Source organism: Oncorhynchus mykiss, chromosome 20 (genome assembly GCF_013265735.2).
Source record: "Oncorhynchus mykiss isolate Arlee chromosome 20, USDA_OmykA_1.1, whole genome shotgun sequence".
NCBI classification, from domain to species: Eukaryota; Metazoa; Chordata; class Actinopteri; order Salmoniformes; family Salmonidae; genus Oncorhynchus; species Oncorhynchus mykiss.
The window spans coordinates 22296384-22323292 of NC_048584.1; the positions used below are offsets into that span (position 1 = coordinate 22296384).

At 43.4% G+C, this 26909-nt stretch overlaps 1 protein-coding gene across 1 annotated transcript in view; it reads left to right on the forward strand.

The window, feature by feature from the left end:
- Positions 1–22341, forward strand: part of cpped1 (calcineurin-like phosphoesterase domain containing 1) — a 66594-nt gene extending 44253 nt beyond the window's left edge. Inside the window, 3 exon segments of the mRNA XM_036955545.1 lie at positions 19905–19945; positions 19947–19999; positions 20001–22341. Coding sequence (XP_036811440.1) covers positions 19905–19945; positions 19947–19999; positions 20001–20109 — 203 coding nt within the window. The 3' untranslated portion in view covers positions 20110–22341.
- Positions 22342–26909: the final 4568 nt, after the last annotated feature.

The window sequence follows — 26909 nt, forward strand, 5'->3', positions numbered from 1 at the left end:
AGCAGCAGGCTGTTTGCCAGCCTGCAAGATTAGTGGAGTCTGCCACTAGCACAGTCAGTGTAGTCAGCTCAGCTATCCCCAAGAAACCGTGTCTGTGCCTCGATCTAGGTTGAGCAAAACAAAACATGGTGATGTTCCCCTTAGCAATCTCTCTGGAATATAGACCTCCTCCATTCCTATCATTATTGAAAGAGATTGTGATGTCTCACATCTCAAAATAGGGTTACTTAATGTTAGATCCCTCACTTCAAAGCAATCATAGTCAATTAACTAATCACTGATCATAACCTTGATGTGATTGGCCTGACTGAAACATGGCACAAGCCTGATGAATTTACTGTGTTAAACTAAGCCTCTCCTCCTGGCTACACTAGTGACCATATCCCCTCGCATCCCACAAAGGCAGAGGTGTTGCTAACATTTATGACAGCAAATTTCAATTTACAAAAAAAACAAAACTTTTGAGCTTCTAGTCATGAAATCTATGCAGCCTACTCAATCACTTTTTATAGCGACTGTTTACAGGTCTCCTGGGCCGTATACAGCCTTCCATCAATGAGTTCCCGGAATTCCTATCGGACCTTGTAGGGTAATAATAAGATAATATTCACATTTTTGGTGACTTTAATATTCACATGGAAAAGTCCACAGACCCACTCCAAAAGGTTTTATGAGCCATCATCGACTCAGTGGGTTTTGTCCAACATGTCTCCAGACCTACTCATTGCCACTGTCATACCATGGATAGTCCTGTGAAATAAATATTGTGGATCTAAATGTTTTTCCTCATAATCCTGGACTATCGGACCACCATCTTCTTACATTTTCAATTGCAACAAATAATCTGCTCAGACCCCAACCAAGGATCATCAAAAGCCATGCTATAAATTCTCGGACAGCCCAAAGATTCCTAGATTCCCTTCCAGACTCCCTTCACCTACCAAAGGACGTCAGAGTATAAAAATCGGTTAACCACCTAACTGAGGATCTAAATGTAACGTTGAATAATACCCTAGATGCAGTCGCACCCCTAAAAACTAAAAACATTTGTCACAAGAAATTTGCTCCCTGGTATACAGAAAATACCTGAGCCCTGAAGCAAGCTTCCAGAAATTGAAACGGAAATGGCGCTCCACCAAACTGGAAGTCTTCCGACTAGCTTGGAAAGGCAGTGCCGTGCAATATCGAAGAGCACTCACTGCTGCTCGATCATCCTATTTTTCCAACCTAATTGAGGAGAATAAGAACAATCCCCCCAAAAATGTGCATACAGTCGCAAAGCTTACTAAAAAGCAGCATTCAACAAGAGACGATAGCTTTCACTTCAGCAGTGATAAATTCATGAACTTCTTAAATGAAAAGATCATGATCATTAGAAAGCTAATTACGGACACCTCTTTGAATCTGCGTATTTCTCCAAAGCTCAGTTGTCCTAAATCTGCACAGAACTGCCAGGACCTAGGATCAATGGAGGCACTCAAGTTATTAAATGCTGTATCTCTTGACAAATTCATGAAAATAGTCATGGCTTCTAAACCATCAAGCTGCATACTGGACCCTATTCCAACTAAACTAATTAAAGAGCTATTTCCTGTGCTTGGCCCTCCTATGTTGAACATAATAAATGGCTCCCTATCCTCCGGATGTGTACCAAACTCACTAAAAGTGGCAGCAACAAAGACTCTCTTGAAAAAGCCAAATCTTAACCCGGAAAATGTAAAAAAACTATCGGCCTATATCGAATCTCCCATTCCAGTCAAATGTTTTAGAAAAAGCTATTGCGCAGCAACTCACTGCCTGCCTGAAGACAAATATTGTATATGAAACTCTTCAGTCTTGTTTTAGACCCCATCATAGCACTGAGACTGCACTCGTGAAGGTGGTAAACTACCTTTTAATGGCGTCAGACCAAGGCTCTGCATCTGTTCTCATGCTCCTAGACCTTAGTGCTGCTTTTGACACCATCAATCCTACATTATTTTGGAGTCCTTGCCTGGTAAACCAGGTCTTATCTGTCGGAAAGATGGTTTGTCCACTGACAAATCAATTGTACGTTTCTGTGTTCCTCAAGGTTCTGTTTGAGGACCAGTATTGTTTTCACTATATATTCTACCTCTTGGTGATGTCATTCGGAAACACAATGTCAACTTTCATTGCTATGTGGATGACACGCAGCTGTACATTTCAATGAAACATGGTGAAGCCCCAAAATTGCCTACCCTGGAAGCCTGTGTTTCAGATATAAGGAAGTGGATATTTTTAAATTTTAAACTCGAACAAAACAGACATGTTAGTTCTAGGTCCCAAGAAACAAAGATAGCTGCTGTTGGATCTGACAATTAATCTAGATGGTTTTACAGTCATCTCAAATAACACTGTGAAGGACCTTGGCATTACATTGCTCTCTTTTTGCGAACATATCAAGAATATGTCAAGGACAGCATTTTTTCATCTTCGTAACATTGCAAAAATCGCAAAAACATTATACAGAAAAGCTAATCCATGCTTTTATCACTTCTAGGTAAAACTAACCTGGATAAAGCACTAAATAAACTTCAATTAGTGCTAAACACGGCTGCTAGAATCCTGACTAGAACTTAAAAAAGTGATCATATTACTCCAGGGCTAGCCTCTCTACATTGGCTTCCTGTTAAGGCTAGGGCTGATTTCAATGTTTTACTGATAACCTACAAAGCATGACATGGGCATGCTCCTCCCAATCTATCTGTTTTAATCCTGTCGTACATAACTACAAATACGCTAGGGTCACAAGACGCAGGCCTCCTTATTGTCCCTAAAATTTCTAAGCAAACAGCCTCCAGGAGCGACGAACCGTCATTGCTGTCTCTGCCTGGCTGGCTCCCCTCTCTCCACTGGGATTCTCTGCCTCTGACCCTATTACGAGTGCTGAGTCACTGGTTTACTAGTGCTCTTCCATGCTGTCCCTAGGAGGAGTGCGTCACTTGAGTGGGTCGAGTCACAGACGTGATATTCCTGTCCGGTTTTGCACCCCCTCGGGCTATGGTGGAGGAGGTCTTCATGGGCTATACTCAGCCTTTTTTCAGCGTAGTAAGTTGGTTGTCTGTTGATATCCCTCTAGTGGTGTGGGGGCTGTGCTTTGGCAGAGTGGGTGGGGTTATATCCTGCCTGGTTGTCCCTGTCTGGGGTTTCGCCAGACGGGGCCACAGTGTCTCCGGACCCACCCCTGTCTCATTCTCCAGAATCTATGCTGCAATAGTCTATGTGATGGGGGGATAGGGTCAGTCTGTTATATCTGGTGTAATTCTCCTGTCTTATCTGGTGAATTTATGAATTTAAGTAAGTGCTCCCTTTAATTATCTCTCTCCCGCCGCTCCCGGAGGACCTGAGCCCTAGGATCATGCCTCAGGACTACCTGACCTGATGACTCCTGGCTGTCCCCAGTCCACCTGGTCGTGCTGCTGCTCCAGTTTCAACTGTTCTGCTTGCAGCTAGGGATCCCTGACCTGTTCACTGGAAGTGCTACCTGTTTTTGACTCTCTCTGCACCTGCAACTGACATTTACTCCTGAGGTACTGACCTGTTACACCCTCTACAACCACTGATTATTATTTTACCCTGCTGGTTATCTATGAACTGTAAGGACATATGCTTGGAGACGAGAAGCAAGTACAGGGAGCAGGCTGACAGTACCCTCCCCCTCTAGGGCCGCCACCCGGCGTCCCACCTGAGCGAGCCTGATGGGCCGGACAAGCCAGTTGACGCGTGGAAGCCCGATGAGCCGGCTGAGGCATGACGTGGGATGAGAGCCTGATGAGCCGGCTGAGGCGTGGAACCCCGACGAGCAGGCTGAGGCATGAAGTGGGATGGGAGCCTGATGAGCCGGCTGAGGCGGGGAGCCCGACGAGCTGGCTGAGGCATGACGTTTGATGGGAGCCTGCCGAGCCAACCGAGGCAAGGAAACATCTCGAGCCAGCTAAGGCGTGGAAGCCCGCTGAGGCACCCCTGGTTCCCCTGGAAGCGGGCACCCAGACCCGACATCACCAACAAAAACTAAAAACTAAAAAACTCCCTGATGCTTCAACTTGTGGTGTCAGCATTCTGTAAGGACAGCAGCTCGGAGACGAGAAGCAAGTACAGGGAGTGAACTTTTAATTAATAAACAGACATGAAACAGGATAGCGTCTGGACATGAAAGACATAATGACATTAATGCTGACACAGGGAACACACTGAGGAGCAGACAGATATAGAGGGGCACTCAACAAAGTAATAGAGTCCAGGTGAGTCCAATATTGCGCAGATGCTTGTAATGATGGTGACAAGTGTGCGTAATAATGGGCTTGCTGGCGCCCTTGAGCACCAGCGAGGGGGAGCGGAAGCAGGCGTGACATGAACATCTTGAAGAACAATACTGGCCTTAAATGGCCATGTACTCTTCTAATCTCCATCCGGCACAGCCAGAAAAGGACTGCCCCCCCCCCCCCCCCCCAGAGCCTGGTTACTCTCTAGGATTCTTCCTAGGTTCCTGCCTTTCTAGGGAGTTTTTCCTAGCCACCGTGATTCTACATCTGCATTGCTTGGAGTTTTAGGCTGGGCTTATGTATAAGCACTTTGTGATATCTGCTGATGTACAAAGGGCTTTATAAATACATTTGATCGATTGATTGAGTGATGTAGAATGCGACTATATTGTCTACTGTACATATTGTCAATTCAAAGGCGCCTGTCTGTTCTAGCCTGTAGGAATTGAGCTGTGATCAGCCTCCTCTCTCTGTGAGTTAGCCTGTCTGTTCTGGCCTGCAGGCATAGAGCAGTGATCAGCCTCCTCTCTCCGTGTGTTAGCCTGTCTGTTCTGGCCTGCAGGCATAGAGCAGTGATCAGCCTCCTCTCTCTCTGTGTTAGCCTGTCTGTTCTGGCCTGGAGGCATAGAACAATTTGTTCCTGTTATTGGGAAATTGGCGAAGTACATATGAACCGTTTTTCACTGCAGGGCATGATGTGGGCGTTTGGTAAAAATATCCTGACCAACTGACCAAACATAAACATTTTTCTGCTTGGAAAAACAGCTAATTATTTAAAAGTAACTAAATAAAGCACAATTTCTAAATAAGTGTTATGTTCCATATGTTTGGAAAAACTGCAGAGGGTAAGAGAGTGTTTTCCCACTCGTATGGTTCGTGGTAAATAGTCTTATTTCCTAGATGGCAGCTCTGCTTCTAGCTCCTAAGCAACTTTGCAGTATTTTGTTTTTTGTGTGTGTTATTCCTTCCATTATTAGCCCAGAACATTTTTTGTGTTGTTACATACAGTCGGAAATAACTTTTGGATATCAGAGCGGTGGTAAGTCACCAGCATTACGATCAGGAATACGACTTTCCCGAATTGGATCCTTTGTTCGTTCCCCCCCAGAGAAACTGAACTTATTCCAGAGGCTGCACCGAAACACTGGCGGCAGAAAAGAGGTATTCGGAGTGGACTTCTAGTCCGACTCAGGAGAAGTGCACAACATCCACCCCTTCCGAGTATATTACTCGATAATGTTCAGTCTCTGGATAATAAAGTAGATGAGCTCAGGGAGAGGATCTCCTTCCAGAGAGACATCAGGGATTGTAACATACTCTGTTTCACGTACATCGCGCAGACAGGAATAAAGTACTCTCTGGGAAGAAGAAAGGCGGGGGTGTATGTTTCACGATTAACTACTCATGATGTGATTTTGATAATATACAGAAACTCAAGTCCTTTTGTTCACCCGACCTAGAATACCTCACAATCAAATGCCGACCATATTACCTCCCAAGATCATTATCTTTGATTATAGTCACAGCGTGTTTATCCCCCCTCAAGCTGATACCATGATGGCCCTCCAAGAACTACACTGGACTTTATGCAAACTGGAAACCACATATCCCGAGGCTGCATTTATTGTAGCTGTGGATGTGAATAAGGCAAATTTGAGGAAAACACTACCAAAGGTAGACTGTAGTACTCACATTGACTGTAGTACTCACTCTGGAAAATCATTGGAACAACAACTTTTCAAAACGCCTACAAGGCCCTCCCCAGCCCTCCCTTCGGCAAATCTGTTCATGACTACATTTTGTTCCTCCCTTCCTATAGGCAGAAACTCAAACAGGAAGTACCAGTGCTAAGGTCTATTCAACACTGGACTGACCAATCGGAATCCATGCTTCAAGATTGTTTTGATCACGCGGACTGGGATATGTTCCGTTTAGCCTCTGAGAATAACATTGACGAATACATGGATACGGTGACTGAGTTCATCAGGAAGTGTATAGGAGATGTTGTATCCACTGTGACTATTAAAACCTACCCAAATCAGAAATAGATGGCAGAATTTGCGCAAAACTGAAAGCGCGAACCAGCGCATTTAACCATGGCAATGTGACTAGAAATATGGCTGAATACAAACAGTGTAGTTATTCCCTCCATAAGGCAATCAAACAGGCAAAATGTCAGTACAGAGACAAAGTGGAGTCGAAATTCAACGGCTCAGACACGAGACTTATGTGGCAGGGTCTACAGACAATCACAGACTACAAAGGGAAAACCAGCCACGTCACAGACACTGATGTCTTGCTTCTGGATAAGCTAAACACATTCTTTGCCCGCTTTGAGGATAACACAGTGCCACCAACACAGACCGCTATCAAGGACTGTGGCCTCTCCTTCTCCGTGGCCAACGTGAGTAAGACATTTTAAGAGTGTTAACCCTCGCAAGGCTTCTAGCCCAGACGGCATCCCTAGTCGCGTCCTCAGAGCATTCGCAGACCAGCTGGCTGCTGTCCCCACTTGCTTCAAGATGTCCACCATTGTTCCTGTACCCAAGAAAGCAAAGGTAACTGAACTAAATTACTATTGACCCGTAACACTCACTTCATCATGAAGTGCTTTGAGAGGCTAGTTAAGGATAATATCACCTCTACCTTACCTGACACCCTAGACCCACTTCAATTTGCTTACCGTCCCAATAGATCCACAGACAATGCAATCTCCATCGCACTGCACACTGCCCTATCCCATCTGGACAAAAGGAATACCTATGTAAGATTGCTGTTCATTTATTGTAACTCAGCATTCAACACCATAGTACCCTCCAAGCTCATCATTAAGCTCAGGGCCCTGGGTCTGAACCCAACCCTGTGCAACTGGGTCCTGGACTACCTGATGGGCCGCCCTCAGATGGTGATGGTAGGAAACAACATCTCCACTCTGCTGATCCTCAACTCAGCCCCCTTCTGAACTCCCTGTTCACCCATGACTGCGTGGCCACACACGCTTCCAACTCAATCATCAAGTTTGCAGATGACACAACAGTAGTAGGCCTGGTTACCAACAATGACGAGACAGCCTACAGGGAGGAGCTGAAGGCCCTGGGAGAGTGGTGTCAGGAAAATAACCTCTGACTCAACGTCAACAAAACAAAGGAGCTGATCGTGGACTTCAGGAAACAACAGAGGGAGCACCCCCCTATCCACATCGACGGGACCGCAGTGGAGAAGGTGGAAAGCTTCAAGTTCCTCAGCGTACACATCACTGACGATCTGAAATGGTCCACCCACACGGACAGTGTGGTGAAGAAGGCGCAACAGTGCCACTTCAACCTCAAGACGCTGTATACATTTGGCTTGGCCCTGAAAACGCTCACAAACTTTTGCAGATTCACAATTGAGAGCATGCTGTCGGACTGTATCGCCGCCTGGTACGGTAAATGCACCGCCCGCTACTGCAGGGTTCTCCAGAGGGTGGTGCCATCTGCCCAATGCATCACCGGGGGTAAACTACCTTCCCTCCAGGACACCTACAGCCCCCAATGTCACAGGAAGGCCAAAAAGATCATCAAGGACATCAACCACCTGAGCTCCAGAAGGCGAGGTCAGTACAGGTGCCCCAAAGCTGGAACTGAGAGACTGAAAAACAGCTTATATCTCAAGGACATCAGACTGTTAAATAGCCATCACTAGCTGGCTTCCACCCGGTTACGCAACCCTGCACCTGAGAGGCTGCTGCCCTATATAGTTAGACTTGGAATCACTGGACTCTTTAATAATGGAACACTAGTCACTTTAATAATGTTTACATACTGCTTTACTCATCTCATATGTTAATACTGTATTCTATTCTACTGTATTTTAGTCAATGCCACTCCGAAATTGCTCAATCTAATATTTATATATTTCTTAATTCCATTCTATTACTTTTAGATGTGTGTGTATTGTTGTGAATTGTTAGATACTACTGCACTGTTGGAGTTAGGAACACAAGCATTTAGCTAAACCTGCAATAACAACTGGTAAATATGTGTACTGTATGTGACCAATACAATTTGATTTGAGTATAACACATACATACTGTTCAGTATAACACATACATACTGTTCAGTATAACACACACATACTGTTCAGTATAACACAAACACACTGTTCAGTATAACACACACATACTGTTCAGTATAACACATATACTGTTCAGTATAACACATACATACTGTTCAGTATAACACACACATACTGTTCAGTATAACACATATACTGTTCAGTATAACACATACATACTGTTCAGTATAAGACACACATACTGTTCAGTATAACACATACATACTGTTCAGTATAACACATACATAATGTTCAGTATAACACACACATACTGTTTCACGTTTCAGGTTAGACCCAGATGCAGACAGTGTCGAAGTAACCAAAGTGTATTTCTAATACACAGGAAAAACAATAGGTGAAGGGCAGGCAGAGGTCGGTAATCCAGATAGGGTTCAAAAGGTACAGAATGGCAGGCAGGCTCAGGGTCAGGGCAGGCAGAAAGGTCACACCTGGAAAAAACTAGAAAACAGGAACTAAAACAGACAGGAGCAAGGGAAAACCGCTGGTAGGTTTCACGAAACAAAACGAACTGGCAACAGACAAACAGAGAACACAGGTATAAATACACTGGGGATAATGGGGAAGATTGGCGACACCTGGAGACAAGCACGAAGACTGGTGCAACAGATCAGGGTGTGACATACTGTCCAGTATAACACATACATAGTGTCCAGTATAACACATACTGTATGTACATGTAGGTAGAGTTAAAGTGACTATGTATGCAAAGATAATAAACATAATTTTTTTATTGTAGTATTTTATTTTATTTTTGTATTTATTTTTTATTTAACATTTATTTAACTAGGCAAGTCAGTTAATTTAAGAACAAATTCTTATTTACAATGATGGCCTATCAAAAGGCAAAAGGCCTCCTGCGGGGACGGGGGCCTGGGATAAAAAAAATGTTTTTTAAATATAATATAAATATAGGACAAAACACACATCACAACGAGAGACACAACACTATATAAAGAGAGACCTAAGACAACAACATAACAGAAAAACATAACACAGCATGATAGCATCACAACATGACAACAACATGGTAGCAACACAACATGGTAGCAGCACAAAAACATGGTACAAACATTATTGGGCCAAGTCAACAGCACAAAGGTCAAGAAGCTAGAGACAACAATACATATAAAGCAGCCACAGCTGTCAGTATGAGTGTCAAAGACAGAGTCTTTGAATTAAGAGATTGAGATAAAACAGTCCAGTTTGAGTGTTTGTTGCAGCTCGTTCCAGTTGCTAGATGCAGTGAACTGAAAAGAAGAGCGACCTAGGGATGTGTGCTTTGGGGACCTTTAACAACTGGCAGAACGGGTGTTGGCAGAACGGGTGTTGTATGTGGAGAATGAGGGCTGCAGTAAATATGTCAGATAGGGGGGAGTGAGGCCTAAGAGGGTTTTATAAATAATCATCAACCAGTGGGTCTTGCGACGGGTATAGCAGAAATGCAAATAGTCTGGGTAGCCCCTTGATTAGCTGTTTAGGAGTCTCATGGCTAGGGGGTAGAAGCTGTTCAGAAGCCTTTTGGACCTAGACTTGGCACTCCGGTACAGCTTGCCGTGCGGGGATCAGCGTGAAGGATGTGTTGTTACCTACGCTTACCACCTGGGAGCGGCCCATCAGGAAGTCCAGGATCCAGTTGCAGAGGGAGGTGTTTAGTCCCAGGGTCTTTAGCTTAGTGATGAGCTTTTGAGGGCACTATGGTGTTGAACGCTGAACTGTAGTCAATGAATAGCATTCTCACATAGGTGTTCCTTTTGTCCAGGTGGGAAAGGGCAGTGTGGAGTGCAATAGAGATTGCATCATCTGTGGATCTGTTGGGGCGGTATGTAAATTGGAGTGGGTCTAGGGTTTCTGGGATAATGGTGTTGATGTGAGCCATGACCAGCCTTTCAAAGCACTTCATTGCTACAGACGTGAGTGCTACGGGTCGGTAGTAATTTAGGCAGGTTACCTTAGTATACTGCTCCTAACCCAGTTTCTATTCAGCTGTAATGACAATTGTGGTTCTCAATCCCCTTTGAAATTGTATTAGTGCTGAATTTGAATGGAAAGGTCTCTATTATTCAAATAAAAAATTATTTTCTAAAAAGTAGGGTTCAGGTCATTAAAGTCTCATAGGTATATTTAGGCTAATTTCCCTTTAGTATAGTCAGAGCCACCCACCCCTTCCCTCCACATGCAGAGTAATAATAAAGATGCCCCCAGCAGTCTCGGTAGGATCTCTAGCTCCCATCACAGATTCATGCTACCTTCGTTAGCATTCAGCCCTGTTGTATTCTTTAAAACACATTGGAATTCCCAACATAGCTAACGGCGCTAGAGTTGCATATACAGTAACTACTTAGCGAAGATAGATAAGCCTGTTCTAAGTCTATTACCCTGCTATCTCCTCCTTTCCTCTCCTATCCACCCTACCCTGCTACGGGTTCCCAGGCTGAGCTAGTCTGCATCTTTAACGGCACCCTATTCCCTACATAGTGCACTACTATGGGCACTGGTCAAAAGTAGTGAACTATATAGGGAATAGGGTGTCATTTGGGACGCAATCCTAGTCTCTATCAAACAGCAGGGGAACCTTTTCTCTTAACTAAGGTAACATTTATCATCCCCAGGGATTTGATTAGAGGCAGGAGATAAGACTTAAACCCCCTTATTTTAAGCCTGAGAGGGTGAGGGATGGAGTTAGCAGGTGTAGAGCGGTGGGAACAGAGATGGAGGTTGGTGACAATGTAATGTTTAGTGTCACACCAAGTTGTGTGTCAGAGCCAAGAGGACGGGAACCAAAATTAAGCTGTTAAATGTCCAGTGTCCTCTTGGGAATGTGTCACTTGTTGCACGCCCATAGACTCTCACTGTTTAATTTAGGTGATGGATGCTTCGTTGTGTTTACGGACCAGGAAAGATGAGGGTTCTCTCTCTACTGTATTGTGTCAGACTCTGAAGTAGTTTCTATTGTAGATGCATGAGCATTGCTGTTCCGCGCGCTCTCAGAATGGGGGACATTTAAAGGGATACTGCAAGATTTTACTTACCCAGAGTCAGATGAACTCGTGGATCCCATTTTTATGTCTATGTGTGCTGTATGAAGGAAGTTAGTGGTAGTTTCACGAGCCAATGCTAACTAGCATTAGCGCAGTGACTTGAAGTCTACAGGTACTGTAGCATTGCTCGCAGCATCCCTTTAACTATGTATAATATGATGTAAGGTTTTAGTTGAATCCATGTTTCCTTTGTGTTGTCAAGCATGATGTGAATTGACACAAGGCAAGTACTACTACTATGAACAAGATGAGTTGTGTGTTTACCCATTCATATCTCATGAGTTAGTATGATTTAGTATTCAATTTAGTATTCATGAGGGCCCATAATACCTGGCCATCTGCCCTCCCTAAATCATCGCATTGAACGTTTCAGACTTGTAGCCCTCCATAACTGCAGCTCTGTGGGTGATAAAAATGTATTGACAATTTTGATACCTTCTGGAATCAAAGATTGTTTTATCAGGAGGATGGGATGCACCCAAATCATTTGGGTTTCTGGACCCTTTCACACCATTATAAGGCTGCGTTGAGACAATTACTTATCAATGACCCCAGCCCAGCTCAGTTAATCCATACCCTTGTGTCGCTGAGTTGCCATAATACTTCAGCAAATGTACATTATCCCAGGGGCGTTGGAAAACACAATGTAAGTAACCTAATTAAGTCCCTCTAACTTCTAACTGCCCTGAATGCCTCTGCTGATCCCACAGCTATTTAATGCAGTTGTCATGTGCCTATGAACCAGAGTTATACTGTTAGCACTGAGGCAGTGTGCCCTAGTAGGAAGTCTACTGTGTGCAGTTCACCCTGCACTAACATAAATAACATGAGCATGTCTACTTTTGCTAAGCTTCACAGTAAAGCAATGAAAACAATCAAGCATCCCAGAAAAGTGCTAAAAATAGCCAATGTTAACATGTGTAGCCTAAGAAACAAGGTTCATGAAGTCAATAACTTGCTAGTAAGAGATGACATTCATATTCTGATTATCTCAGAAACTCACTTAGATAATACCGTTGATGATACCGTGGGAGCAATACATGGTTATAACATTTACAAAAATGACAGCAATTCCAGTGGGAGCGGTGTTCGGTCTATATTAAGAACCACATTCCTGAGAGGATCTCATGTTAAGAACCACATTCCTGAGAGGATCTCATGTTAAACACTGTTGAAGTAATATGGCTACAGGTTCATCTGTCTCACCTAAATCCCATTATTGCGGGAAGTTGCTATAGACCACCAAGTGCTAACAGTCAGTAACTGTATAATGTGTGTGAAATGTTTGATAATGTATGTGATATCGACAGAGGTATATTTTCTGGGTGATGTCAATATTGACTGGCTTTCATCAAGCTGCCCACTCAAGAAAAAGCTTCAAACTGTAACCAGTGCCTGCAGTCAACAGTCATCAGTCATCAGTCAACCTACCAGGGTAGTTACAAACAACACAGGAAGGAAATCATCAACCTGTACTGATCACATCTTTACTAATGCTGCAGAAATGTGCTTTAAAGCAGTATCCAGATCCATCAAATGTAGTGATCACAATATAACAACCATATCTAGGAAAACCAAAGTTCCAAAGGCTGGGCCTAATATAGTGTATAAGAGGTCATACAAGAAGTGATTCTTATGTTGATGATGTAAATAATATTTTCTGTTCTGTGGTGTGTAATGAGGATGCTGCACTTATGAAATAGCTTATTCCAGTTACTAATAATCATGCACCCATTAAGAAAATGACTGTAAAAACGGTTTAATCCCCTTGGATTGATGAGGAATTGAAAAATGGTATGGTTGAGAGGGATGAGGAAAAAGGAATGGCAAATAAGTCTGGCAGCACAACCGATTGGCAAAAGTACTGCACAATGAGAAATCATGTGACTAAGCTGAATTGAAACAAGAATAAACTATGCTATGAAACAAAGATAAATGATAGAAAGAATGATAGTAAAAGGCTTTGGAGCATGTTAAATAATATTTTGGGCAGAAAGGCAAACTCAGCTTCATCATTCATTGAACCAGATGGCTCATTCATCAAAAAACCCACTGATATTGTCAGGCCCTGATCTGTTTCACCTGTCTTTGTGATTGTCTCCACCCACCTCCAGGTGTCACCTGTTTTCCCCATTAGTCCCTGGGTATTTATTCCGGTGTTCCCTGTTTGTCTGATGCCAGTTCGTCTTGTCTTGTTCAAGTCAACCAGTGTGGTTTCCCGTGCACCTGCTTTTGTATCTCTCTTTTGCTAGTCTTCCAGGTTTTGACCCTTGCCTGCCTTGACTCTGAACCTGCCTGCCTGACCATATGGCCTGCCCTGACCTCGAGCCTGCCTGCAACTCTGTACCTCCTGGGCTCTGACCTTGTTTATGATATTTTTCCTGTCCATGAACATTCTCTTGCCTGCCCCTTGGATTATAATAAATATCAGACTCGAACCATCTGCCTCCCTTGTCTGCATCTGGGTCTCACACTGTGCCCTTATAAATATTGACAACTCCTTCAATGTTTTTTTTCATTGGCAAGGTTTGCACACCTAGGCATGACATGCCAGCATAAATTCTGACACTACACATCCAAGTATATCTGACCAATTTATGAAGGACAAGTATTGTAATTTTGAATTCCGTAAAGTGAGTGTGAAAGAGGTGAAAAAAATTATTGTTGTCTATCAACAATGACAAGCCACCAGGATCTTACAACTTGGATGGGAAATCACTGAGGATAATAGTGGACAATATTGCAACTCCTATTTTCCATATGTTAAATTTAAGCTTACTAGAAATTGAGTCCCCTCAGGCCTGGAGGAAAGCAAAAGTAATTCCGCTACCTAAGAATAGTAAAGCCCACCTTTACTGGCTCAAATAGCTGACCAATCTGCCTGTTACCAACCCTTAGTAAACATTTTGAAAAAATGGTGTTTGACCAGATACAATGCTATTTTACAATAACAAATTGACAACAGACTTTCAGCAGGCTTAAAGTGAAGGACATTAAACAAGCACAGCACTTACACAAGTGACTGATTGGCTGAGAGAAATTGATGACAAAACGATTGTGGGGGCTCTTTTGTTAGACTTCGGTGTGGATTTTGACATTATTGATCATAGTCTGCTGCTGGAAAAACGTATTTGTTATGGCTCTACAACCCCTGCTATATTGTGGATACGAGGTACTTGTCTAACAGAACACAGGATGTTCTTTAATGGAAGCCTCTCAAACATAATCCAGGTAGAATGAGGAAGTCCCCAGGGTAGCTGTCTAGGCCCCTTACTTTTCTCAATCTTTACTAACGGCGTGCCAGTGTGTCTATGTATGCGGATGACTCAACAATATACACGTCAGCAACACTTAAAGAGCTGCAGTTAGTTTCAGAATGTGTAGCAAGGAATAAGTGAGTCCTAAATATTTCTAAAACTAAAGGCAAACATTTCAACCCTAAACCTCAACTAAATCTTGTAATGACTAATGTAAAAATCGAGCAGGTTGAGGTGACAAAACTACTTGAAGTAACCCTGGATTACAAACTGTCATGGTCAAAAACATATTGATACAACAGTAGCTAAGATGGGGAGAAGTCTGTCCATAATAAAGTGCAGCTTTGCCTTCTTAACAACACTATCAACAAGACAGGTCCTACAGGCCCTAGTTTTGTTGCACCTGGATTACTGTTCAGTCAAGTGGTCAGGTGCCACAAAGTGGGACTTGGGAAAATTGCAATTGGCTCAGAACAGGGCAGCACAGCTGGGCCTTGCATGTAAACAGAGAGCTAACATTAATAATATGCATGTAAATGGCTCAAAGTGGAGGGGAGATTGACTTCATCACTACTTGTATTTGTGAGAGATATTGACATGTTGAATGCACCGAGCTGTCTGTTTGAACTACTGGCACACAGTTCGGACACCTATGCATACCCCACAAGACATGCCACCAGAGGTCTCTTCACAGTCCCCAAGTCCAGAACAGACTATGGGAGACGCACAATACTACATAGAGCCATGACTACATGGAACTTTGTTTCACATCAAGTAACTGATGCAAGCTGTAGAATCAGATTTAAAAATAGATAAAAATACACCTTATGGAACAGTAGGGACTGTGAAGAGACACAAACACAGGCAGAGATAGACACACACACACACACACACAATAACACACAATAACCAGACACCATACACACACGTACACATGGATTTTGTGTTGTAGATACATGGATTTTGTGTTGTAGATCACTTAATGTGTTGTGAATAATTGTGTGAATGTATTGTAAGATTTTTTTAAATGGTATAAACTGACTTAATTTTGCTGGACCCCAGGAAGGTTAACAGCTAATGGGGATCCATAATAAATGTTTCACATTTACCAGACACTCTTATCTAGAGCAACTTACAGTAACAAGTGCATACATTATTCATACTTGTTTTTCTCTGTACTGATCCCCCATGGGAATTGAACCCACAACCCTGTCGTTGTAAGCGCCACACTCTACCAACTGAGCCACACAGTAGTGTTCCCTCCCCCTATGAACTTTTTCATTTCTCCGTATAGGGTGCCATTTGGGACACAGTAAGAGAGTGATATGTTGGATGAGTGATTTATCTGTCAGGCCCAGGCTATATATGAGAATCCCCACACTAGCTACTTCATTTTGTACCTCCCTCTGTCATGCAATGTATCTACAGCTAGACACGCTTTCATTAATAATTATTTCCTGTTCAATACTCTAATGACACCCGCTCTACCGCATACACACAGGGTGCAAATGCACGCGCATTCACACACACGCGTGCACACACACACTCTGCACACGTCTTACAGATGTGTCAGTGATATCTCTGTTGGGAGTGACCAGTGTGAGAGCGGGACTTACAGGGTCCTTACTTGGAGAGTATAGAGATGGAGGTAAGAGATTTGACCTTGAAGAAATCACTGATCTGAACAGGTTGGATCACTTATTTATCCAATCCTTTTAATGAAGTGGTCCCGAGTGGTCCCGAGCTACCGCTGTGCCACTCGGGTGGTCTAATGCACTGCATCTCAGTGCTAGAGACGTCACTACAGACCCTGGTTCGATTCCTGGCTGTATCACAATCGGCCATGATTGGGAGTCCCATAGGGCGGAGCACAATTGGCCCAGCGTCGTCCGGGTTTGGCCGGGGTAGGCCGTCATTGTAAATAAGAATTTGTTCTTAACTGACTTGCCTAGTTAAATAAAGGTTAAATAAAACAAATAAATCAAATAAAAAGAGGTCAGGAAAACCTCCTAAGTGAAAGAGCCAGAGCTCTTGAGTTTCCCTGTCTGGTGACGAGTGGGACTGTCTGACTGGGACATTAGAACCAGTGACTTATAACACTTGTGAGTGCAGGCCGACAGACTGAGTGTGAAAAAGTTTATCAAGTCATTATTTTGATATTATTTTTCCCAGCAGGCCTGACTCTAGCTGGAGATATGAAGGAGCAAGTAACACTGGCTGTTGATAAGTGATCACCTCCAATTAATCCGGATTCTTCACCACGCTATCAAGAAGAGCAGAGCAGAGTAGGCTGAATGCTCCTTCTTAACATTGACAGAGATATTAAAAGTGACATGGATACTTTTATGCATAATAATTCATTCTAATCATTTTTGTTTATGAGCTCTGTACATGACAGTGTAAAGCTGATATATTCAAATTAATTTAGGATAATTCTATTGTAACATGAATAGATTTTTATTTTAGGGTATATAGAGTTTTCTTAACTCCAGTGTTCCAGACTATGATAGGATGGTTGTGTAAGGTTTGTGACAGCCAAACCCTCAGATCGTGAGACGCTTCAAGCATTCGGCAGGTTAGGCACAGTTCCTGTCCTGCTGTGCCAACTGAAGATAGAAAACCTACTAATAGAGCTCTTACGACTCCCTATTCTCAACAACAATGAACTACAAATAATGTTTACAATACATTTATATCTGAACATTCTGAACTGGTTCTGTCTCACTCAAGGTAGGACATCACAATGGGAAACATCTTTCACGCAAAGGAAGAGAGAGGGAGAAAGAGAGAGAAATGTAGAAAGAGAGAGAGATGTAGAAAGAGAGAGATGTATAGCTGATTCAGACTGGGCTGGCTGGTTGTCTGCTGTCATTAATAGCTTACTGCACTGCCTTTCCCTTTCCTAGCTTTCTCTCTCTCTCTATCTCCCCATCTCTTCCCTCTCTCTCGCTATCTCTCCCTCCCTCCTTCCTACCTCTCCATCTTTCTCCCTCCCCCTCCCTCTCTCTCCTTCCTAGCTCTCCCTCCCTCTCGCTCCCTCCTTCCTTGCGCTCTCTCTCACTCCCTCTTCCTCCTTCCTAGCTCTCTCTCTCTCCCTCTCCCTCCTTCCTAGCTCTCTCTCTCCCCCTCCCTCTTCCCTCTCTTTCTGATGTGTTTAATTACGACAGTCTTCTGGATTCAGCTCTACTGAGATGGTCCTCAGAGGAAACTATACTGGTTTAAAAAGTACATCAATGTTTTTCTTCTTTCGTCTAGCTGATTCACGTATTATTCCTCCTGATAATAACTTTTTTTTATTTCTCTGATGCTTACGTCATGTTGCTGTCCTTTGCATTTTCTTAATCTATTAGGGGTGCAGAAAGGTTGAGAAATGCAGACAGTACAGTACTTGCGTGCTGGTTGATATGTTGATGAGTGATGTTCAACTTTTGAGAATGTTTCCCGCACCATGTAATTACAGTATGATTCACCCTAGTGATTAAAATCTAGATCAAACGTCACCCTCTGTTGTTTTCGGTTTCTCTCTGTTAAGGTTTGGAAGGCTTGTCTAATTGTAATTCTGTTGGACTGTTAGAGGACTGCAGTATTGGCAGTACACACACACACACACACACACACACACACACACACACACACACACACACACACACACACACACACACACACACACACACACCTTAGTTGGCAGACCCTCTGTGGTTGAGTGTGAGCTGCCGTAGTAACCTAAATGACTGTTCTGTGGGGTACCACAGGAAAACAGAGGGGTGCATTGGCATAACTACATGCTAGAACCATAGCCTCTGGGTTTTGATTGCAAATGAACTTAGAATGCAAAAATAAGATGTTAATCATCCATTTTCATCAATGTTCGATTAATTATTCAATGGTGCAGTGTATGCACCCACTGTTTTGCTGTTTACATCATTTATATTTTTATTCTGTGTGATAATCCCCAGGGTGTTTTTGGTGATATGTACTGTGCAGGACAAATGTCTGTAGAATCTGAATGTTCCTGACCAGAAAACAAAGGCTGTTCTTGGGAAGGAACTCTGGGGTTTTCTGGATGTTATTTTAGTGTTACGGATCGATTTCCAGGACATGGGTGATGTCTTCATTTGTACTGTAGACCGGAGTTGAGGTTCTTTGTTGCCAGCTTCTGCCCGTTTTCATTATATCCTTGGCATTTGTTGTGTTTATGGTGTATTACTTCAGAGGAATGGCAGCAAGCGAGAAGAAGTCTAGCTACTGCTCTACTGTTAGAAATGGAACATCTTATTTCCTCTGTCTGCCAAAACCTGCATTGAACTCACAGTAGAGCACGCACACACACACACACACACGCCCACACCTCTACAAAAAAGTGAAGAACTCATTTACGCTTCTTATTCAGACTGGGGCTTGCTTGGCCAACCAGTGTGAGTGTGCAATCAGTTCACTGCCTTCTATTTCGCTGCAGAAACAGAGCGCTGCAGAAACACCGCTTCAGGGGAAGCGATAGCAATCATTTCAATAATGACGATGACGACTGTGATGGAAAATAAATTGAAAAGAAAAACTTAGCCCCGAGTAAAAGTTTCTAAATTTTTCCAAAAATATTCTAAAAATGAGTTCACTTTTCTCTTGCTCTCGCTCTCTCAGACTCCCCTCTCCCTCCCACTTTCTTTCTCTCGCTCTCTCAGACTCCCCTCTCCCTCCCTCTTTCTTTCTCTCGCTCTCTCAGACTCCCCTCTCCCTCCCTATTTCTTTCTCTCGCTCTCTGACTCCCCTCTCCCTCCCTCTTTCTTTCTCTCGCTCTCTCAGACTCCTCTTTCCCTCCCTCTTTCTTTCTCTCGCTCTCTCAGACTCCCCTCTCCCTCCCTCTTTACTTTCTCAGGCGTTCATTTGCAGTCTATCTGACAGATACGGCATAGCCAATGATCTCATTATGCAATTCTATTGAGCTAATATTAATATATTGCTATTATATGCATAGTAGATACCCTTATCAGGGACAATTTGCATATGTTACATTTAGCTCTGCATATGCACAGGATGCAGACTGGAGCTGTAGGGAGGAACAGAACAGGCTTTTCTCCAACAACACCAACAGAGATAGACACCCGCCAGACACCATGTCGCCTAAGGTTAATCAATGCTAATAAATGATTAATTGATACTGTCAATGATAACCCTTCTTCTCCTCACACTCTCTCTCTCTCTGTGTTGTGTAGGAGTGAAGGCGGTATTCTCAGGCCACTACCACTGTAACGCGGTGGGGTGGGGGGTGGGGACATGCTGACATGCTGGTGAGCTCCGCTATAGGCTGCCAGGGTGGTGGTAGTGACCGCCGGCCAGATCAACCATCGCTACCACAGCCTGGAGCAGCTCAGTGGGCGGGGCATGGGCGAGGACCTCAGGAAACCACTGCAGGTCTGAGCCAATCAGAAGAGAGGACACACTCCGGACCATAAAACACCAGGGCCCGATTCATAATGCATCTCAGAGTAGCTGATCTAGGATCTAGGATTTTTTCCTGCAAAGAAAACACTATTTTATAGTGAAAAGATGTAGGCATTTAGAATGAATTATGGAGTGGATCTTTATTGTGACCGGTGACATCACGTGCCCCGCGCAGTCCTACCTTCAAAGTGATTCGGCAATTTCCATCATCATTTGTCGCAATAAAGGAAGTTTGACACAAGAAAAATTCACCCTTGTCAAAAGCTAAACAAATGTTGTAGATCTTTAGAAAAGCTATCCTTTATCTGCCGTTTCCATTACACATGTCCAATGATTTTTTTTGCGACATTGTTTTTATAGAATAAAACTGGGTCAATGGGGTCAATGGAAACCTGCCTAGTGACGTTCACACTTGTCACAAATTCCCCTGGTACTGCTGCTTATTCCGTGCACCATAAATTCCCCTGATACTACTGCTTAATCCATGCACCACAAATTCCCCTGATACTACTGCTTAATCCATGCACCACAAATTCCCCTGATACTACTGCTTATTCCATGCACCACAAATTCCCCTGATACTACTGCTTATTCCATGCACCACAAATTCCCCTGGTACTGCTGCTTATTCCGTGCACCACAAATTCCCCTGGTACTACTGCTTATTCCATGCACCACAAATTCCCCTGATACTACTGCTTAATCCATGCACCACAAATTCCCCTGATACTACTGCTTAATCCATGCACCACAAATTCCCCTGATACTACTGCTTAATCCATGCACCACAAATTCCCCTGATACTACTGCTTAATCCATGCACCACAAATTCCCCTGATACTACTGCTTAATCCATGCACCACAAATTCCCCTGATACTACTGCTTATTCCGTGCACCACAAATTCCCCTGGTACTACTGCTTATTCCGTGCACCACAAATTCCCCTGGTACTACTGCTTATTCCATGCACCACAAATTCCCCTGATACTACTGCTTATTCCGTGCACCACAAATTCCCCTGGTACTGCTGCTTATTCAGTGCACCACAAATTCCCCTGATACTACTGCTTAATCCATGCACCACAAATTCCCCTGATACTACTGCTTATTCCGTGCACCACAAATTCCCCTGGTACTGCTGCTTATTCCATGCACCACAAATTCCCCTGATACTACTGCTTAATCCATGCACCACAAATTCCCCTGATACTGCTGCTTATTCCATGCACCACAAATTCCCCTGATACTACTGCTTATTCCGTGCACCACAAATTCCCCTGGTACTACTGCTTATTCCATGCACCACAAATTCCCCTGATACTACTGCTTATTCCATGCACCACAAATTCCCCTGATACTACTGCTTATTCCATGCACCACAAATTCCCCTGATACTACTGCTTATTCCGTGCACCACAAATTCCCCTGATACTACTGCTTATTCCATGCACCACAAATTCCCCTGATACTACTGCTTATTCCATGCACCACAAATTCCCCTGATACTACTGCTTAATCCATGCACCATAAATTCCCCTGATACTACTGCTTATTCCGTGCACCACAAATTCCCCTGATACTACTGCTTATTCCATGCACCACAAATTCCCCTGATACTACTGCTTATTCCGTGCACCACAAATTCCCCTGATACTACTGCTTATTCCATGCACCACAAATTCCCCTGATACTACTGCTTATTCCATGCACCACAAATTCCCCTGGTACTACTGCTTAATCCATGCACCATAAATTCCCCTGGTACTACTGCTTAATCCATGCACCACAAATTCCCCTGATACTACTGCTTATTCCATGCACCACAAATTCCCCTGGTAGTGCTGTTTATTCCATGCACCACAAATTCCCCTGGTACTACTGCTTAATCCATGCACCACAAATTCCCCTGATACTACTGCTTATTCCGTGCACCACACATTCCCCTGGTACTACTGCTTATTCCGTGCACCACACATTCCCCTGATACTACTGCTTATTCCATGCACCACAAATTCCCCTGATACTACTGCTTATTCCGTGCACCACACATTCCCCTGGTAGTGCTGCTTATTCCGTGCACCAGCTCCGGAGGTTTATATCACCGGCCTATAGGCGTCACTGAACTGTTTCATTACGCACACCAGGTTCCCATTCCCCCTGATTAGTAATTGTATATATGTGCCATCTGTTCACCATTGTTTTGTCGGTTAATGCTCCCATGTCCGTTGGTCTTGTAAGTACCTGTGCTTTGTTGTTTTGGCTTTTGTGCTGCGTCTATTGTGTACTTGTTATTACGGGTCTCGTCCCGTGTATTGGTATTACGGGTCTCGTCCCGTGTATTGTTATTACGGGTCTCGTCCCGTGTATTGGTATTACGGGTCTCGTCCAGTGTATTGGTATTACGGGTCTCGTGCCGTGTATTGTTATTACGGGTCTCGTCCCGTGTATTGGTATTACGGGTCTCGTCCCGTGTATTGTTATTGCAGGTCTCGTCCCTTGTATTGGTATTACGGGTCTCGTCCCGTGTATTGGTATTACGGGTCTCGTCCCGTGTATTGTTATTACGGGTCTCGTGCCGTGTATTGGTATTACGGGTCTCGTCCCGTGTATTGGTATTACGGGTCTCGTCCCGTGTATTGGTATTACGGGTCTCGTCCCGTGTATTGGTATTACGGGTCTCGTCCCGTGTATTGTTATTACGGGTCTCGTCCCGTGTATTGTTATTGATGGTCTCGTGCCGTGTATAGTTATTACGGGTCTCGTCCCATGTATTTATTAGCAGTTTTGTTTGGGTTACATCCCTGTGTTTTTGTATACGTGTTTGTTTTGGGCTTCGGCCCCGTGCCTTCATGGCATGTTGTATTTTTGCGTGGAGTATTAAAACTCCCTATTACGTATTCCTGCGCCTGTCTCCAATCATTTATACAATTTGTCAACACTTCTACTCAAAATAAGCTGTTATTGAATTTAACTTCACAATATTCACTATAATAGAATACTGCATAAAATGGCTGATTTTCTAAGGCCTACCTGTGATTTGGTTGGCGGAATGGGAGAAAGGAATATACTGTACATGCACAATGATCTGCACGTCAGTAGCTTGGTTTCCATCCAATTTGTGACAGATTTTCATGCAAATATTCTAAAATCTGCCTAAAACAATATGCACATTTTCCCACCAGAGCTGTGCTTCCATCAAACTGACTTTTTGCAGATAAAAGACAGTAATGTTATGTTACCAGAATAACATACTCAATATTTATTGAAAAGGAGCATCAAGCTCATCACCTTGCACATTCACCACCCTGTGAAGTACATCATAAATGATTTAATATGTAGCCTAATAAACTGCATGCTTCCCAACAAGTCGTAGTGGGAGGACCACACAACATATCATTGAGTTACTCCATGTCTTCTTCGATTTGATGGTTATTATACTGAACAAAAATATAAACGCAACATGCAACAATTTCAAAGAGTTTACTTAGTTACAGTTCAAACAAGAAAATTAGTCAATTGAAATTAATCAATTAGTCCCTAATCTATGGATTTAATATGACTGGGCAGGGGTGCAGCCATGGGTGGGCCTTGGAGGGCATAGGCCCATCCATTGGGAGGCAGGCCCACCCACTGGGGAGCCAGGCCCATCCAATCAGAATTAGTTTTTCCCCACAAAATAGCTTTATTGCAGACAGAAATACTTGCGAGAAATACTTTTTTTGTGCATATGAAACATGGGACCAACACTTCACGTGTTGCATTTATATTTTTGTTCAGTGGTATATCAATATTTGAGCATAAAGGCGTTTCCACAGCCATTTCTCGCATAGTATATTTTACCGACACAAAAAGATCCCACCATGCCGAATGAACAAATTGTCTGTTGGCATTTCTAAAATGTTGGCATTTCATGATTTCATCAGCCCGGTTGTGACTTTTTTCATGCCTCAGGTAATTAATCTGCATGAAATGGTTGAATGGAAACATGGTTAGTGTGGCAGTAAGGAAAAAACACTGCCTGAAACCTGCTCACTTTCGCACACACACACACACACACCACTCTCTCTCTCTCCCACAAACACATAAACACACTTCTCTCAACTTTAAAAACGTAACATTAGACACCAAACAGAATGTAAGAAGCACAAGAAAGGGATTGATTTTGATATACTCATAGTTTAGGCTTTACAGGGCTTTTGGGAAGTATTCAGACCCCTTGACTTTTTCCACATTTTGTTACGTTACAGACCTTTTTTAAATTCATTAAATAAAAACAAAGTAATCTACACACAATACAGCAATCTACACACAATACCCCATAATGACAAAGCGAACATTTATTTTTGCACATTTATTGAAAATCAAAAACAGAAATACCTTATGTACAATAAGTATTCAGACCCTTTGCTATGAGACTTGAAATTGAGCTCAGATGCATCCTGTTTCCGTTGATCATCCTTGAGATGTTTCTACAACTTGATTGGAGATCACCTGTGGTAAATTCAATTGATTGGAGATGATTTGGAAAGCACACATCTGTCTACATAAGGTCCCACAGTAGACAGTGCAAGTCAGAACAAAAACCATTCCATGAGGTCGAAGGAATTGTTTGTAGAGCTCCGAGACAGGATTGTGTCGAGGCAAAGATCTGGGTAAGGGTACCAAAAAATGTCTGCAGCATTGTAGATCCCCAAGAACGCAGTGGCCTCCTTTTCCTCTCGGGCACTGCTCCGTGACGGCGATCTTGCAAAGCCTACTCCGACTGACCTGGGAACTGGTTATACCAGGGATGAATTTATATACCATATATCATCTTTGCTCGCTCTCCGTGCTGCTCCTACAAAGGTAACAGAATACTGATCAGGGTCTGCATCTCCACTCGCCACCACAGCTAAATTATATTTTAGAAACTGATGGATGAATAGATGAGCAGGAAGAGTGGATGGATAGAAGCAGGTGAGTGATGGCTGGAAGTGGATGCTGCTCGCTGTTGACAGCTGCACTGTGATATGCGCATGAAAGTGAAGTGGACATTATTGGACCAGTGCATACAAGAGACTAGTTGCTGTTGCTTCATTTTTTTAACTGAATTTATAAACAAAACTGACTTTAGAAATAGCCAGTTCTTTAGACTAATTTATCTGATCAGGGGAAAAACACACCACCCAATTCACTGAGAATTCATGACATAGGATGGAAAAACAATACTCCGAACTGCAGCTCCATACTACTTGTCAAACATACAGAGCTGATACCATATACTCATTGTTGGGGTGTGGTAGATGTGGGTGTGGTTGGTGGCTTGCATGACATGGAACAAACCTTATGTCTTACAAAGCCACTGTCTTTAACACTCATTATGCAAACTAATCCAATGACCATGTCTTGTGTTCGTTGTCATTTGTCTGTATTTTTAATATCAAGCCTGAGAATTCGCTTGGGTGGGAATATTGTTTGTCTAGTCTAGTAGCAGCACTGAATGTCTTTACTGACGAGGGGTACTAGTCAGTGGAGGCTGCTGAGGGGAGGACGGCTCATAATAATGGCTGGAACGGAGCGAATGGAATGACATTAAACCATGTGTTTGATCATTCCACTTATTTCGCTCCAGCCATTATCACGAGCCCATCCTCCCCAATTCAGTTGCAACCAACCTCCTGTGGTAATATTATGACTCTCGACAGCCCTGAGACGACTCCCTGTATGGCTCTATCTTCAACCCCACTCATCCAATCCTCAACTCAACAAATCGTCATGGCAACAGCCGTTGTCCTCCTTGAATGGGTTTGATGGTGGTGCTGGGTGGGCCAACAATAACTCATGACCTCTGCAATGAAGAGACTGTAATAAGATAAACAAGACTCTTTAGTTCCCTTTACTGCAATGTCCTGTCTGTGAAAGTGATGTTCTGTACTACTTGTTTTCTCAAGCCTTTCTTCTTGACCTCGTTGAAAACGTGTTGTGTTAGATCTGTGAATTGATTTACTACTTAATAAGTTGGAGTTTGGTCAGGATAATTCCCTAATGAGTTTGTTTACTCGCACTACAATTCCATGTAATGTTCTGTTGTATTTTTAAAAATAAATAAACATTGGAGTTTAACTATTGCAATGATTATGTAAGTGATGTTGCTGAATTGTTGATCATCAGTCCATATCTGCTACACACACACACACACACACACACACACACACACACGTTTTCTGCACCATTCCCTCCCCAGTGCACCCACCCATCTTCTCCCAGTAAAGGTATTGTACTGTGTTCTGAATTGATCAGGACTGGCCTGTCTCTGTGCCCCAGACCCCCTAAACATATCACACATGAATTACTGGACCAAAACACCACAGCAGCTTTTACCTGAACCTATTAGGCGGAGCGGAAATGGTGAACCCAAGAGCAGACTCGGACAAGGAGACGGGGATGAAGTAACCAAAGAAGACCAGGTGCGGAGGCTGAGGCTGGAGCGAGAGAGGTTGAGATAGGGTAAGCAGGTCCGGGGATGAATCCAGGGGAGTAGTGGAGTGGGGAATCCAGGACAGAGTAGCAGAATGACGAGACGTGGGACAGGAGACAGGGACCAGAGTCAGAGTGGGCAGAACTGTAATGGAGAGGAAAACAGCGTCAGGCAGGGAAACAGGATCTGAGTAGTAACAAATAGCTAGAGGCGTAGACTGACTGAGCAGAGATTACGATCTGGCAGCGTGGAAGTGGCAGAACTGAGTATTTGTAGAGGTCTTGATTATGGAACAGATTGCAGCTGGTGGGGATCTGC